The sequence below is a fragment of the Danio rerio genome, chromosome 20 (genome assembly GCF_049306965.1).
Source record: "Danio rerio strain Tuebingen ecotype United States chromosome 20, GRCz12tu, whole genome shotgun sequence".
Taxonomy (NCBI): domain Eukaryota; kingdom Metazoa; phylum Chordata; class Actinopteri; order Cypriniformes; family Danionidae; genus Danio; species Danio rerio.
This window is the reverse complement of record NC_133195.1, coordinates 15,396,950-15,415,126: the sequence shown is the minus strand read 5'-3', so window position 1 is coordinate 15,415,126 and position 18,177 is coordinate 15,396,950. Positions and strand designations below refer to the sequence as shown.

General features: G+C 39.9%; 1 protein-coding gene across 1 annotated transcript in view; it reads left to right on the top strand.

Annotated features, from left to right (window-relative positions):
* The window catches only part of LOC110437706 (disks large-associated protein 2-like), a 64,620-nt gene that overhangs the window by 29,975 nt on the left and 16,468 nt on the right, over positions 1-18,177 (top strand). Inside the window, exons 2-4 of the mRNA XM_021468606.3 lie at positions 10,205-10,563; positions 16,441-16,526; positions 17,305-17,708. Coding sequence (XP_021324281.1) covers positions 10,205-10,563; positions 16,441-16,526; positions 17,305-17,708 — 849 coding nt within the window. The remainder of the gene's footprint in view (positions 1-10,204; positions 10,564-16,440; positions 16,527-17,304; positions 17,709-18,177) is intronic.

The window sequence follows — 18,177 nt, the reverse complement described above, 5'->3', positions numbered from 1 at the left end:
AAGCATCTCTCCAAAGCAGAAAAAGAAAATTCTTTGATTGGTGGGTTCCATGTCGGCAATAAAGTGCTAGTCTTGGTCACAACAACAACCTCCAAGTTCCTGGCCACCTGGAAAGGACCTTACCTCATCGTCGAGTGGGTCGGGAAGGTCAACTACAGAGTGCGTTGACAGGATGAACAGTTATACCACATCAACCTGTTGAAACGCTCGATACCACCAACTGAACAGCTGGCCGCCTTCATAGATGATTGAGGTCCCATCGTCCATATTGAGGAACAACTGTCCTCCTAATAGAAGACAGAGCTCCAAACCTTGGTCAGTCAGTTCAAGGATGTGTACAGCCTGGGTGGACATCAGTCATCAGTTATCAAGACATAATAATACCTGCTTGAGTCGTCGTTCAGCAAAGGCCCTATCAAGTACCAGAACCTCACTGGCTGTCTATAGAGGAGGAAGTGGAGAAGATGTTGAAGTTGGGGAAAATAAAATCATCCCACAGTACTTGGTTCTGCTCAGTGGTGATGGTACCGAAGTCAGATGGCACCATCCACTTTTGTAATGACTTTAGAAAACTCAACAAAACATCTAGCTTTGACGGGTACACAATGCCTCGAGTGGACGAGCTCCTGGTAGTGCCCATTTCATTTCAACACTAGATTTATTCAAAGTATACTGGCAAGTCTTTCTAACCACTGAAGCCAAGGAAAAAACTGCACTCAACACTCCTGGGGGGTACTGGCACTAGGGTTCTTCCCTTCGACCTGCATGGGGCTACAGCCACCTACCAAAGGATGATGAACATACTCTTTGGGCCATACCAAGAATACGCAGCAGCTTACCTAGATGATGTGGTGGTCCATTCGAGGTGTTCAGAGGAACATATTATCTTTCTGTGGAGGGTGCTCCTGGAACTATGGCAGCCTAAACTCACAGCCAACCCCCAGATGTTTAATTTTAGGATCTTGGAAGCAAAATACCAGGGATATTACATTGGCCAGGGATTGATCCAATCTCCACAGTTCAAAGTGGAAGCAGTTCAAATCCTAAATCGCAGGTACATGCTTTTATGGGGTTGGCGGGCTACTATCGTTGCTTTATGCCCAATTTCTTATCCATAGCCAGCTCCTTGACATACCTGACACAAAAGGGGTAGCTGAAGAAGATACCCTGGAGTGCGACAGTGGAACAGGCTTTACAAAAACTTAAAGAAATCTTGTCTTCTTGTTATCCGCTCCTATATGCACCTGATTTTGGCTTATCCTTTGTTCTCCAGATCAATGCTTCAGACTCCAGGAAGCATCAATGCTGAGTGCAGTACTGTCACAAGTCCATGAGGAAGAGGAGCACCCAGTCATATACTTGAGTCGGAAGCTTATTCCTTGCAGAAACCAGGTAGCTGAAACATTATCACCCTGGTGACGGTCTATGCACCCCTACAGTGGATGGCTTCAGCGAAAAACACCAACATCACCAGGTGGTTCCTAGCGCTCCAGGAAGTCCACTTCCACATCCAACATCAAGCTAGGGCCGCCAACGGGAATCTTGCTGACATCTCAAGATTATGGTCTTAATGGGCAGGTCAGTCTAGCAGTCCCCCAACCTCCTTTAATATCTCTTGTAACAGGACGACGATTCATTCCAGGACGTCAGGAAGGGGAGTGTGGCAAGCATTCCAATCCCATGTTGCCAGGAAGCCAAATCCTTGTCACCTTACAGACCTCATCGACACTGATCAGTGCAAGAAGTGCAAGTTACCTTTTTGGGCTCTGACACAACCCTATATCATGACAGACACTGGCTTTTGGATGTTTTTAGTAACAGTCTGCATGATACTTTTTTTTGGTCCGGAGGATGATGTCCATTACTCCCCCCAAAAATACTGGAAATACGTATTCATCTGACCACAGTACACCTTTACACTGTGTGATGGTTCATAACAGATGCCTCTGAGCCTTTGAGTGCTACCGGACACTGTTAAAATAGAGCTTCCGTGTAACAGTTTTAATTAGTATTTTGTGGATGTAACTACGTATTGTGGTACTTGACAAAGGTTTGCCAAAGTAGACATCAGCCCTTGTGGTGACATTACCTATAGATGAACTGCCGCCTGAGGGATTGGAGACCATGGTAGTTCAGTCTGGGCTTGCAACCTTGTCTTTCACACAATAAAATTCTTCCATATTTCTTGAATCTTTTAATTAGTTTAAGCACTGCTGAAGATGAAATATCTAAATGCCTTCCTATCTTATTTGCATACATGTGTGCTTGATGCAGAAGTATAAATCAGCCTTTAGGGCTGATGGGGTATTTCACAATGGGACATATGTTCCATTTGAATGGAGCTAAGCTGTTGAAGTGAGCACTGATGAGCATCACCTGTGTGCGCCACCTGACTCAAGTCCCACACAGAAGGGAAAGTATAAAAAGGCCTGACCTAGAGTATGTGTTTTGTTTTTCTTCTAGTTTGACCTTAGTCAGGCATGAGGGACTACTGCTGTCTGTGTTTATTTATTAATGTATTTGAATGCTTTCCAATTTCCTGTCTCCTTCCCTTGAACCATTTGTTTCTAACCAATGCGTATTACAAACACGCATGTCCTCACAGAAACTGATGAAGGACAGTTCAATATGTGCATTTCAAAGGCCCAAAAGGCTTCTTCAAGGCCCGTTCTGTTTTGGTGTCCAATCTTTACAGTCCTTACAGATGGCTTAGCAGAGATAAGTTTCTTTCTGTATATTGAGAGAAGATGTACCAATTACCAAACAATCAGAAGGTCCCAAAGCCACTTGTGGGACAGAGTGGCATGCATCATTTATGACAGTGTAGCAGTAATCCAGTCTGTTGCTTTCTCTGGTGGGACATGTGATATCCTGTTTGTATTTAGGCAGTTTACGGGTTTAATTTGCTCTATTAAAATCTCCAAAAATGATGATTAAATAGTCTGCATACTTTTGCACTGTGTTCGCAAACTGAATGATGGAAACTCGCATGGCAATTAGAGAGGCTTGCAGTTAATGAAGATAGCTTCCAATCAGGAAAGCTCATCATCTTTTACACATCATATATGTACAAAACCTTCCATTGATAAACAAACAAAGCTCTCTCACTTTCCTGGTCAATTTCACAATGTAGTCCGCTCTGAACTGCTGGAAGCCCGTCCGCTGTAAAATGCTGTCTGGAACAACTCTATTCAGCCAGGTTTCTGTGAAGCATCGAGTAGTAGATTTTGCAAATTCCTTGTTCTTTTGTATGATAAGCAACAGTTATTCTGTTTTGTTGGGAAGAAACTAGAGATTTGCTAGATGAACGCATTTCCATCTTCTGGAGTATTTCAAACAAGAAGTGCTCTTACAAGTACTGCTAATCAATCATATTGAGTATAAAACCAGCATGTGCAGGAGAGTAAACCAAGCATTTAGCTTTAGAAGCCTCACAGAGTGACTGAAGAAAGCATCTGCTAATCGTAAATTCTAGCAAGTTCCGGTATCCATTAGGGGTTACAATGTGATCAGCGGGGGTTGAACTGGGTCTTCTCACGTTGTCCCATTCACTGGGTGCCTAAAAGATGAGTTTTAAATAAAAGAGCAGATTCCAACCATGCTTTTTTTTGGTGTGGTTATTTTCTCCCTGAATGATGGGCGTGAGTATTGGATCACATACCCGGGGGTCCAGCATGTGGAGGCGGTGCTCATGGACAGCTCATACCCTCATGTGAGAGCATGTCTGTTATGCAACTGAGGTCACCTTTGCAAAAAGGTGCTCTACCCTTGCTGTTAGGGGCTAATCTGTCACCTTCAGGCTCACGGACCCCTTACTCCTTCACAGTGTGCTCCATCTAAGCTTCAAGTGTGTCTTATGGTTTATCCTCCTGAATGGCTGCTTTTACACTTGATGACACCAAGGACCAGATGTCCATTGTGGCATTGGAAGGAGGACTGTCATTTTCTAATAACGGTTTAGACCCGCTTCGTCTCTTTGTGGTATTAGGCGAGGTTCCGAACATGGAGTTGAACAAAATGGCCATGTTTTCCCTGGCTGCTTTGTCATTAGGGCTGGAGGTAACTTCAATCTTGGCCCTGCCACTGGATCAACTAGATTGGTGCTACTTGAAGGCTTACAAGAGGTGCAAACCCTTTAAGCCCCCCGTCCCCTTGTTTCTAGAGGTGGACAATTAGCTCAAACAGACATAAATGGCACCTTTCTCCATTCTTCTGCCCTCACAGCCTTTGATGGCGGAGCAGCCAGGGTGTATGAAGCTATTTCTCTAGTAAAGTGCACTATTACAGTCAAGGCATGTCCTCTTGGGTGACGAAGTTCCCATCCAAGGTGTGTAGGTTATCTGAGTCTGAGCCTACACTGCTGCTGGCAAGGCCGTCTGCAAGTGAAGGCACTGGTCGAGCTGCATGAGGTTGGTTTCTTCTCAGGCACAATGCATGAACTCCACAAGGTGTCTGACTATGCTGTTATATCCATCAAGTTAGCCGCTCGTGCCCTGGGGAGGAAATGGTCAAGCAAAGAATGCCTATTGAATCAATGACCATTAGTGGCTAAACCTGGCCAATATGCACAACACTGGCAAGCCGGCCTGTTCAACAATATCATCATAGACTTTACCCAGGAGTTTGCGGCGATGAAAGAGCAGTCGAGCACTGGCTTACTCTAGATCTGGCACCTTGACCAGTTGGGGCTTCAGTCAACTAAGAAAAGAGCAAGCTCTTCCCAGTGCGGGGCATCTCTTATTTGCATATGAAGCTGCACTCAATCTCCATGATGACATGCTCTTTGGTATGGCTGGTGCTATCCTGACTAAAATTATTTGCCAGGAAAACAGTTTTCCCACTGAAACTTTTTTAGAGGCTACTGGGGCATACGTAATCTGTAGCCATATCACGCTGCTTGGATTGCTTTATATAAATCTACTTCAGCAATGGCGTTTACGATCAGGGTCCCAAATGGCAATGGAACATAGCAAAGGGTTGCCATCACCCCGCTGTGTCACCGCACCCTCAGTTCTTGGATGGTCCTTGCCTTTTCAGGGGCCGGGGTGCCCTTAGAACAAGTGTCCAAGCATGTTGTTGTCATGTTGGATGCTTCCAGCACAGGCTGGGGGCCGTGTGCAATGAGCATGCAACTGCTGTATGTCTCAGCATGCTCGGAAACTGCTCCTTTAAAATCATTTGCTGCTAAAACATAGCTTACGCTCCCGAGAGAATGGAGACTCCATCATGGTGCGGTTCAGCTGATATGACCTGGGTTTCTGAACTCACACAGAAGGAGCTCCATTCTCAGGGATGGGGCACCCTCTGGCTCTTGCGCCTGGATCTCTGGAACCTCCATGTGTGGACCATAGATGAAACACAGAAGACTTGCCCTACTGCATTCCTTTAGGATAAGCTTGAGCATAGACTGTCACCCTCCACAGTGAAAGTTTATGCTGCTGCCATCTCCATTCACCTTAATGTGGTGGATAGCAGCACGTTGGGGAAGCACAACTTAATCATCCAGTTCCTCAGAGGCGCAAGGTGATTAAATCTATCCCACCCCCCTCTCATGAACTTAAGGCAAATCTCTGTAATCCTAGGGTGTCTGCAGAGAGATCCATTTAAGCCATTCGATTGAGTATCCTTGACAATTATGTTCATGAAGACAGCTCTATTGGTTGCGTTGGCATCTATGAAGAGGGTCTGGAACAGGAAACATTTTCAGTCAGCGAATCGTGCATGGAATTCAGGTTGGCCTACTTTCACAATATCTTGAGCCCAAAGTTACTACCACTTCCTTTAAAGATCAGGTGGTGAACCTGCAAGGGATGCCTGTGGAGGAGGCAGATCCAGCTTTTTTATTGCTGTGTCCCATTCGTTCATTGCGCTTTTATGTGGACCACATTCAGAACATGAGATCTTAAGCGCAACTCTTTGTCTGCTATGGTGGTCGACAGAAGGGAAGTGCCATATCAAAACAGAGGTTGGCCCACTAAATAGTTGATGCCATTGTTCTCGCTTATCAGTGCCAGGGCGAGCTGTGTCCCTCAGGAGTGAGACCACACCCAACAAGAAGTTTTGCCTCTTCCTGGGCGATAGCATGGGTCTTTTCTCTTGCAGACATCTGTAGAGCTGCTGGCTGGGCCACACCTAATACATTCACAAGATTCTACAATATTTGTGTTTAGCTGGTTTGCTTTCGATTACAGGATAACTACAATTGGGAGGTAAATATGCTTGGTGTCCAAAAACACTTGCTTGCAGTATTCTCCCTAACCTGGAGATATGTGCACTTATATTGCTTTGCTTAGCAAGTTCCCCGTCTAGCAAACCCAAGAGAGATCCTCAGAAGCTCCCAGCACCCAACTTGTTGTATTAAAGGGCCTGAGGACGTTGGAAGCTTGTGCTCTTGGTAATGCTGGTGCAATCATGATATGCTTGGCAAAATTCTCACCAATTGCACGACAGGAATATCTGCTGTGGCGTTTTTCGGATGTGCTCCCAAAGTATCCATATACACATGTTGGAGTTCGCTTTGTGAAGGGTACTGTCTTGTACTATGATTGCATCTGTGTCTTTAAGATGGGAAACAGGTGGCATGATGGGAAGTTTTGTAATGTTACGGAGTTCATAGACACAAGAGAAGTAAAGAGTGGTGATAAAATTTTAACCTGCGTGTGGCTGGTTTAATTCAGAAGTATGTGCCATTTATGAATGAACATTTGATGATAAGACACACATACATAACAGGTGCCATACCTGTAACCCACGGCTTTCAAAGGAGAGAACAAAGACATGGTATCTCCATTGTCCCAGCAGCTGGGTCTTCAGCTGAGAGTTGAGTGTTTCACTTAAGCCTAGTTCACACTACATGACTAAATATTGGCAGATTGCTGTGCCGTTCTTGATTTTGTGTCTTTTAGTCGCTGTGGTTCTCATACTATGTGGCTATGTAAGTGATCCACAAGAGGGGTCACACACAGGATCTGACAACAACTCGTTCCCCAACAGCTCAGTCAAGCTACCAAACCACAGCCAATGAAATTTTGAACAGCATTTCAAGCTTTCAAGGGAGCATTTAAAAACATCCTCAATCAGCTGAGATCGGTCATCTGCACGGTGAATAAATACACACAGTTTTTTATATTTGTAATTTAATAACTCTTTGAAATAAAACTAACATATTTATAACACCCTGACGTTTTCTATATATCTGTGTATTTCTTTCTAACATTGTTGTTTTTAAATTACAAAACTTTAAAGACCAGGGGCCTGTTTCAGAAAGGAGGTTAACTGAAAACTCAGAGTATTTTAACCCTGAAATGAGAGAAACTCTGGGTTTTCCATTTCAAAATGGCAGGTTTGTTAAGCTCGAGAAAGCAGGGTAAGTCAAGCCTGTTTCTGAAAGAGAGGTAACTTTAACTCAGAGTCAGTTACTGTGGTAACTTACTCTGTGAATCTAACCTGGTCAGAAGCAGGTTTTATTCTCTAAACTCAGAGTTTCTGTCTGTCTCCTCCCCTTTTTTAAAGATGAAGCGGTATTTCTCGCCTTAGCCTTACGTTTCCACCCACCTATTTTAATGCTCATTTTGGATACGTGCATAAAAACGATTGATAGAAACGTCATGATGCACATAACTTTTTAAAATATGCATAAAAAACGTGCATAACTGAGTAGGATAAACTTTTATTCGATAGAAAATGTGCGCATAAACTACGATGGAAACACTTTTACTGAACAAATTACAGTATGTACATTAAAAAAAGATCATGATCATATGATTATGAAAATGTGTGTAAATGGACAAACCAGCAGGCTGGGCACACTGTAACATGTCTTAAATATTGTTTTAGTCATTCTAAAATGCCTTAACTGTTTCAGTATTAGTGTATATTATGAATTACCTCCGAACGTCTGGTGCGTGTCAAGAGTCTCCGCGTCTCATGGCTTCAGACGCCCCCACGTGTTCATTGTGTTTGAGGCGCAAGTACATTAATTAGGCTAAATAAAGAATTAATTGACGCAGCTTCTTCTACCACAGTAAATTCTGTTTTTACTGTTGATATTTGGTGCCAGTTTAATCAGGAAGTGACAATTTTTTTCTCTTTGACTCGTTGAATGGAATTTTATTCGCATCTTTTATGCAATATTCCAGTTTTGCACATACATTTATGTAATATATTTGGATGGAAACATAGCTATTGCCTACATTTTAGTCACACACAGAAGAACTGTACTAGAATGGCTTATGCTTTTTTAATAAATAATTAAATTCAATTCACCTTCGATATGCACTGTAACTAGATTAATGGGATTATTATTCTTTCTAAAAATTATTTTTAGTACTGCTTACCTTCTAAATGTTATATTAACCTCTATCACTTGATCAATAAAAAAGGCAGACATTTATAATAAATGTATAAAAGAAAGTTTAGAAAAAAATATATAAACGTCACAAATTACATTACTTATTTTATTATACTTAAATATTTAAATACTTAAAAAGTTAAATTAGGCATTAACTTGAGCAGCTGTTTTCCCACGCTAACTGTCTCTTCTTCACTGATGGTTGCTTCTTTTCAAATATATACACTCATATTTGCTATAACTTTGCATGAGAACATCAAGTTCAGCTGGAGAAAGAAATGGTGATCTCTTTTATAAGATATTGCCATAGTCACTCGTAATGTCTGCGCTCCATTGATAATGCCTTTTTAAAGTCACGGTGTGCTCGCTTAACTCTGAGTTGGTCTACTTGAAATTGATTGACCCAACTCAGATCAGCTGTTCTGAAACCGAAAACTCTGAGTTTTTAATCTCTCGGTAAATCAACTCAGAGTTCAAGTTTAAACTCTGAGTTGTTTGAACCTCCTTACTGAAACAGGCCCCTGAACATCTCTACCTTGTGATGAGACAAACAAAGAATAATTTTCAATGTCTCAATAAAAGTTTTGAATGTAAATATTATGTGACAATAGGATGTGTTATATGAGAATGGTCAGAATGATTCTAATAGTTACAAAATTCTAGTTCCACTGTTAATATAGCCTATTCTTGAGTTCTTGTTAGCGCAGAAAGAAGCGAGTGCATCGATGCCCATTATGGCCAATCACAGACGTTTCTGTTGCTCTCCTGAGCACACGGCCATTCAGCACATACTGATATGCTCTCTCATTGGCTGCAGCTAGTCAATACATCTGACCGCACGTGGGGTCAAGTCGGCCGACTGCTCTGGAATATTCAGCATGCTAGATATCAAATTTTTGTCTGGAGGTGTCAGCGACGCTTCAGCGAGCCTCTTTGATGCATTGTTCAGTAGTTCACACATAAAGACTGCCGAGTGCCGAGCACGTGCAAATTTTTTCAAGATCACAAAACGATCTGTCGGCGAGCTTGTTAACTTCCAAATCAGGCTTAAAATTCCGTAGTGTGAACTAGACTTTAAGCGATCAATAGTCTGACTCACTCTCCCTCATGTGCTGGTAATATACTTGCTATGATTAATTACCAGCATCTGTGGGAGCTGCACTCATAGGCATTTATTGGCCCATCTTCTTGCTCTTCAGAGTGATTGGTCATTTAGTGTTCTCCCAAAGAGTGTAGACACCACACCTCCTTCTGGAAATGTAGTTTACGGACATAAACATAAACAGGATGTTTTTTCCTAATAAAACTAATTGGAATAAAATTATTTATAACACAACAAACAAACAAACAACAATACAACAATACAAGTACATAGGAGCCCCAAACCATGCCAGCTACCCACAACGACATCTTTGATTGTTGAGTTCTTACTGTAAATTTACAACATAGATTTTATTCGATATCTGGAAGCATTTATTGTTGTAATGTAACTCATTGTAGGGGAAAAATCAACAAAAATTAAAACCAATATCCCTTTGACTGTAAATTACAACAAAAAGCAAATGTGGCATCATATGAGCATTTTGTATCACCAGTTGTGCTGTGATTACAATAGGAACGCCACCAGAGGGTGAGCAACCAGGTTACATCATCGAAAATAATGGTGATGCTCGATGGTACAAAATAAATGGACTTTTTTTGAATAATGTAAATATGTTGTGTTTTGTCTAAATATTTCAGTCTTGATAGCCAGGGTACTCTTTAAAATCAAAAGGTTCCAAATCTACCCATACTTCTGATAATGCTTAATTTTCTTTGAAATCTAACATACTGTTGATTTGTTTGTTTTCATAGCGACAGTAACATATACACCAGACTACAAGAAGACTCCTCCACCTGTCCCTCCTCGATCCACCACTAAGCCGGTGATTTCCGTTACAGCCCAGAGCAGCACAGAATCAACGCAAGATGCCTATCATGAGAGTCGGCTGCCGCGTGGCACAATCTGGGCACAGGACAGCCTTGGTCGGGTCATATACAACTCCACCGACAGCCTGGACAGCGCTAAAGCTGTGACTCTTGCAATGGAGTCCGCTTCTAAACGCCTCACATCTGCAGGGAGCTACAGCTCAGTCCAGACCTGTGACAAGGCCATCCTGGTGTCCAAAGCAGAGGAATACCTCAAGACTCCACGATCTTCCATCGGGATACAGGTGAGCCTCCTTTTTAGTAATCTGTTAGCAAATTATTTCGTAAAAGCATCATTGTTGTTCACACAATCTATTGAGTGCTTCTCAATTCCTATTTGTGCATCCTCTGTTCCTTTCCTTATGTCCTAACTTCACCACTTCCGGAAGTGGGAGAGGGACACAAGGAAAAGATGTCAGGACAGAGGGATTGACAGCATGGTCTTCCATTTGCCCTAATCCTTTCAAAAGGTTTACCCTCTGGAGTGACAGTTTTGTAAGGATTAGAGCTTAGGGATTAGACTTACCAAAAGAAATGTGCTGTTAGACACCAAACAACCATAATTTGCTGACATAGAATGACTTACAATGAATTATAGTTATATCGGTTTAATAAAAGTTACTAAATTGTCAAATTTAAAAATGGTCAAAATGACCGCCTCTAAAGTTACAGTTTTTCATCACCTTCTGGCTTATTTATGAAATGTAAAAAAGTGGCCAATGAACATATCAGTGAATGAATATGACAATTTATTTTGGCGAACCAACTAAAAATGATCCAATTCCTTCAAAGAATCACAATTTCCACCACTACACCTTATTGTCATAAAAACTGACACTGCCTCTTTGTGAACTCATTGACTTGCGTCTCGCCTCCAATCCAAAAATAGCCAGCGGCATTCAGACTGTGAGTCACCCACCCAGAAAGTGCACACAAAGACTCCTCATATAGCCAGATTCTGTGGCAGAGAAGATGAGATTGCAGATTGACCCTGAACAACAAAGATTAATGATGCCGCTTCTCTCTGTGGGCTTGTTCACACAGCAGACCAACAAGCAACCGCAGTGCACAGCTGTGGAGATGAAGAGAATATGACATCCATAAAGCTATCATTAGCAATCAAATCCACAAAGGCTGAATTAACTTATTTAGCTAAATCTAGAACTCAAACCACCCGACCGTTAAACTGCTCATCTAACAAATTCATTTGATTTTATATATGATGAAGCACGAGAAAATTATACCTGTTTTCACATCCAGATCATATGATGAGTTGATCCAGAGCTTAAGATTAATATATATTTTTACATATATTGCTCTAAGTTCTACCATTCCCTGGGAAGTCAATTCAAGACATTGGCAATGATAGCATAATTAAATATTTGAGAAGCACTTCAGAGTAATACTAACTCATAAGTCTATAGTATTCAACGATAAACATTTTTATCTAGACTCTCCGAACTATGCCTGGGTGCATTTGAGCCCCATTTCCCGGTCTGTTTGACAAGTGTAAGTGCTCCGAATCACATCTGGGCATGGTTCGGTTGGGTGGCCCTGGCCTGGTTGGAACAGGTACACATCTTGTGTGAACGCAAAGCGTGCCTGAGCGTGAAACTGAAGAAATATGAATTTATTAATTACTCTTACTTTTCAATGAATGTGAATTGTCATAGTTTATAAAAGATGTCCCACGAGGACTTTTATGATAGTTTATGAGTGTCAAAACTTGTGCATCTGTTTGGCAAAATATGTGACTTTGTCACTGCATCCAAAACAAATACAAAAATACAGAACAATTTTAAAGGGTGGTCCAGAATGAAATTTTAAGGCCTGGTTGTGTTTATAAGATGCAAAACAATGTGTGCTCATGTTTTACTTGAAGGAAATCATGTTATTTTTTTCATAAATCTAACTTTGAATATACACAGCTTTTCAGCTAACATACAAACGACTGATAATATATTTCCTAGTTGAGTAAAGGCCTGTCAAGTCACTCTGATTGGTCTCTGTCATTATGTAATGCAATTCGCAGATTGGCTCCACGTCACGCCAGTACAAGCGCATGCTTTTTTGCTGTGTAAACCTGTCAGTCAACCTCGTGCCTGCTGTCTAAAATAAAATCTGACAAGTGTATATAACAAGTAAAAATGGGGTGCGGCTCCTTTAAGAGACCTCATCCTTGTGTGTGTGTGTGAATGTGTGAACTTTCTGTTACAAGCGCATGTGCGCAGGACTTTCTTTTTCTCTGATGCTTCGATTAAAATATTTTCTATATTATATTGTGACAGAAGAATAAAGCACAAGATGTGTGATGGGACCTGTGTGAGCCTTGGTTTATTTTTCTGCTGCTACACGAGTTAGGAGAGCTGTCCTGTATTTTTTTTTAACTCAACACGTTACACGACATCTTTCACATATATCCAGAATATGCCGGTGTAAGTAATATGAATCATCCACATATCTTTTGCGACTTCATTATCTGAGATGTAAAACGCATGCAAAAGCTGCCTAAAGAGAATGAAAGCAAAGTCATGCACACACATAGAGAGACACGAACGCACTGGTGAAGTTTGACTGATAAATATGAATTTGTAGCTAAATCGTTTGTGGTGCAAATCAGCATTTCCCATTGTTTACATTGTTGCTACAGCATACCGTTAACGATAGACACTGTACATGTCATGATCAATTTTAACAAATAAAAACACTTTTACAGGTTGTAGTTCACAGCTTCTGCGTTGAGGAGATTTTAACCGAATCCAGCACCGAACTGGGAGAGATTCTGGAGCTGTTTTGTCATATCATGCTTGCTATGTATTTTATAATTCCCTGGAACATAATTAATATTGAACTGTAAGCACTTCTGTCTTGGTGTCGTGTCCTTTGGAAGCCCAAATACAGAAACAGACAAAGCTCTTTGGAAATAGCAGCGTTTAGACGCATTTTTAACTCCATCTCTGCTACGTTACATCGCCTCTGGCCACGGCCATTAGCTGCGCAGTGTGTGTGCGCGGTAAAAGAACCTTTGTGATCTCACAAGGGCTGGAAGTATTTTTTTTTTAGTCCCCAAAATTTGTTCATTGTAGGCTTTGCTAAGCTAACTCTATAAAAACTAAGATCTCCTTTTGCATTGAACTTTGAGCTTGAGATGCTGTTTATATCCACACAGCTACAATACACCACCCCAGTGGTGGACCACCCCTTTAAAAGAAATAGGTTTACTCACTTTATAGTAAAGTCAACTAATCACTTTAAAGTCTATGGGTTTGCTCACATTTTAAAAGTCAACAAATCACTTCAAAGGCAATGGGTAAACTCACTTTAAAAGTAAAGTCAACTAATCACTTCAAAGGCAATGAGTGTGCCCACATTTTAAAAGTAAAGTCAACTAATCACTTCAAAGGCAATGAGTGTGCCCACATTTTAAAAGTAAAGTCAACTAATCGCTTTTTACAGTACAGCCCTGTTGCCAGCCTGGTGAAAAGGGTGGTTCTTTTTTTCAAAAAGTAGACCTTTTTGCAGTTATTCATCTTATTTTCTGTTTAATTAGGAGGTTTAAGTACCACATTTTAGTGACATTTTAAGCACTATTTTTAGCAGGAATAGCTTGTCAGATGGTCATCATAACCACACTTTTTGATGTACCAAAACATTTGCTAAATACTTACAATAAAGAAAAAAACATTTTTATAGTTCATCAATGGCAAAAATAGCCTTTAATATGAGTTACTTTTGGTGCTTTATTATTTTTTTCTTTGAAGAATAAGGTCTAAGATTCAGAATTACTTGTAGTAAAAGATGACTTCACTTGTGTCAGATTCTATATATATATATATATTTTTTTTTTTTTTGCACAGTTGAACTAGAATTGTTTACATTTGGTGGGTTACTTTTGCAATTTATGATGGCATAGCAGTCAAAATAAGACAAACGAGCTCATGTATGGGACAAATTCAGGACCTTTTATCAGAGGGGGGTGGGTTTTTTGAACCACCCGAACCCCAAACCCCCACCACCACCCCCTGACTACAGGCCTGCAGTGTAACCATGTTTCATAAAGATGTAAAAGGCAGATAATGATAAAATATAATCATCTTAGTTACAGGTACTTCAAACAATTGTAGTATTGGATTCTCCCACTTTTTGAGTGGGGATGAATTAAGAGCATTACTGACACTTTTAAGTGAATTGACTTTTATGAAATGAAAGACGAAAGACTTCTATGTTTACAGACAGAAAGTGCATCAATAAGTCATAAACCTCCAGAGGAAGGAGGTTTGAACTCCTTTGAACTTGCTTAAAATTCATCACTATGTTCATGATGCAACTTACAGAGTCTCATTAGTCTGGATTTTAAAAAGACTAGCTGTCACTGCCAACGTTTATTAAGCATCCCCCCAAAAAAAAGAATCAAAGGAAGGTGAATATTTTATATAAAAAAAAAACCTTACGCTTCGCAATAAACCCTGTTTTCAATGATTGGTTACAGTCTGGAAAAGTATGGTGAACTGTAACTGCTTACTCTGTCTTCATTCATTGGGCTCTTGAGCGAACAGCTTTAGGGGTTTTCCTTACAGTAAGTGTTACAGTAAATTGCTTCAGATAACAGAGTGTCTGGGAAATGACAGCTCTTTAATAAAAGGCTCATATGTGCCTCTGAGCTGTTGTTTTCTCATCTGGGTCTGTCCTAATGTGTCTACATTACCCGCAGGACATTGTATAACTGTAGCAATATTACATTATGGTGTAAGTATATTGCTCTGGCACTTATATTCATTGCTGGGTGAAGAACACAAATTACAGTAAGAAGTGAAGTTGAGGCACAGATTGCCTTAAAAAAATTACCCCAGTAAAGGTATTATGTATTCCTTTTCAATTTGATCAGTTTGGGGTATTTATCAAAGATTTTGTTATTAATGTCCTTTTACACATTTGAACTTACACATTTTATTGTGTTGTTACATGTGTGTAGTTACACCAATATTACACAAGTAAATACTATGTACCAACGTGTACACACTGTACACTGTAGTTACATACTACTTACACCTCCAGTTACCATGTAAGTTCACAGGAATAAGCGACGCTTAATATAAAGTGGGTCCAAAAATTGTCCTAATTTTTCTGGAATTAGGGTTGTAGTTTACGACTCAATATGTGGGTTTTTTTCCCACAAAAATATCGCAAAAAGACAAAAAAAAGTTTTATATGTTTTTCTGACTTATGTGGCATTATCCCAAATGTTCAAATCCAGAAAAATAAGCAACTTTAATTGACACAGACTATGTTTTGTGTGTTCATGCTAATGACATCACACATTCTCGATTTCTTGTTTGGTTTTATGGAAAACAGGAAAACCCCAAAAAAGCTTTACTAATATTGTATTGAATACTTAAGCTCATCCATAAGCATAATTTCTGTAGAATGTAACGAAGACCACAACTCACATGAATCTACACTTATGGTATCATCAAATTAGCCTTTGTTTGTTGTTAATACTTGCCCTCTAGTGGCAAAAATTACATACTGTGCCTTTAAATACTTTTGGCACAAATTATTCTTTTTTGCTTATGGAAATACACTTTTGTGTGTACTGTCAAATACATGTGTATGTTTTTTTTTAAGTGAAATCTTAACATTTTTTGGTGAAATTGTCAATTTGTAAGGTAGTAAGTAAAACTACATTAACACAGCTTTCATGTTGTTGGAACCAGTGATGTTATTTTCTGCGTTGGAAGGGAGTAAGAAACTCTTCATTTTTCATTTGCCTTGCTGTGAAGTTACATGGGAACTTCTTTAGCTAGTGGTTTCAAAATAAAGAACTTGGGTTTTATCAAAATTAAATTCAACACGGTAACCGAGTTTGCAGGAAAATTTCTTGGAAAAATGTGATGAATTCTGATTTTTGAAGTAATTGGTATGAAAATTATAGTGATTTATTTAACTGGATCAGGCTTAATGCAGTGTACATGATCTCAGTGATGTTCTTGGCCGCATAATTGCAGCTTGCAGCTATCTCTTCTCTTCGGTTAACCTCAGATGCTCAGTAGTATTGTAGATTTATACATTCTCCTTCTGACTTTTCATCACTTAATATCTTCTTTTGCTTTTTCTTCCTTTAGGTGGAAGCTGCCACAGATTCTGAGACAGATAGTAAAGGTCTCCCGCAGTATCATTCTGTGGGCATCCAGGTAGAGGACGAGAAGAGGTAAGTTTATTGATCCATTATATACAGTACAGGACATTTCATTTACAGAACTAAACATGTTAATACCTTTTAAAATCAGTAGCTCTTCAAGATGTCACATGCTGAAATGTTTTTAAAAATATTTACAGTTTAGCACGCTGCTAGCATGTTTTAACAAGTGGTTAGCATGATTTTTAGAGCTTTCGCACTGTTCTTGACATGGTTTTTATGTACTGCTATGTTTTAACCTTTTGTTAGCATCTTTATACTAGATGGGTTGAGACCATAATTAGCTGGTGGTCAGTTAAAAGACTTGCTGAACACAAGCTTGACTATCTGAGATGAACTTGACAAGGAGACCACCTAAAACCAAATACTTGCTATATATATATATATATATATATATATATATATATATATATATATATATATATATATATATATATATATATATATATATAAATATATACAGTACAATAAAGTACACCCAGACAGTTGTTTTCACAGAATAATGTCCTTTAGTCTTATATAACAGTGCTCCCTTTCACATCAGGTCACCAATAAGCCTGTCTGGGATTATTCTGTGATAACAACTGCCTGGAGGTACTTTATCCTGCTTACTACATGGCTACTTGCGATTAAGTACAAGCATCCCAGGAGGACTTAAACTCAGCATCAATTTGAATTTCTTGAGCCAATATAAAACAAGATTGTGAAGAGATGGATATATATGAATTGCACTTTTCTGAGTGTAAGCACATAAACTGTTTGTTAATATTGTCATTCTGTTCACTTTCAGACTTGGACGCTTTAAACGGTCTAACAGTGTGACGACGGCAGTTCAGGCAGATTTGGAAATGGAGGGTTTTCCTTCAACCGAAGACAAGAGTTTGCAGTTTGGAGGTTTTCAGAGACATTCTGAACCCAGTACACCTACACAGTACAATGTGGTTCGGACTGTACGCACACAGGGTCTCTTTAGTTATCGTGAGGACTACCGGCCCTCCAGCGGGCCGCCCAGCCCGCAGCCCGAACCCTGGCTGGTGGAACCTGCTCATGAAGCAGCTGAGTCGGGCCGTGTGTCTCCGCTCCGCCGCGACGGCAGCTGGTTCATGCAGCTTCTGCACAGTGAAACCAAACGATTGGAGGGATGGTGTAAAGACATGGAGAGAGAAGCAGAGGAGCACGACCTGTCAGAGGAAAGTGAGTGTGCAGGACAACCAAAAACAGATGATGAATATAAACAAAACAATCCCATAGCTGCTCTTAACTAGTTTACAACCTAGGCTCATAAAAAAAATATTTAGCTACAGCAACATTTTTTGCACTTTCATACATTACACTTTTCATGGCAGTTTCAAATTGATGATTTAAATTTTTTGTTTTGTTTTTTGTTTTTTTGGCATTAGCATTGATTGTGCTTAACATAGAAGTTTTAGTTAATTGAAACAGTGTCAAAAGTAAATTTCTATTGTCTAAACGTCCCTCAGGAATATTTTTTTTTTTTAGTTTACAAATTCTATTCATTTACAAGACTTGCTCTATGTAAAAAAGTGTTTGAGATAACTTTGAGATACTAGTGTGAAAGCAAGTCTTTATGGATTTGCTTGAGGAATTGTTAAAAGAGCACACATTGTTTTACTGTCTGTAGAATTTATTTTTAGCACTTTTT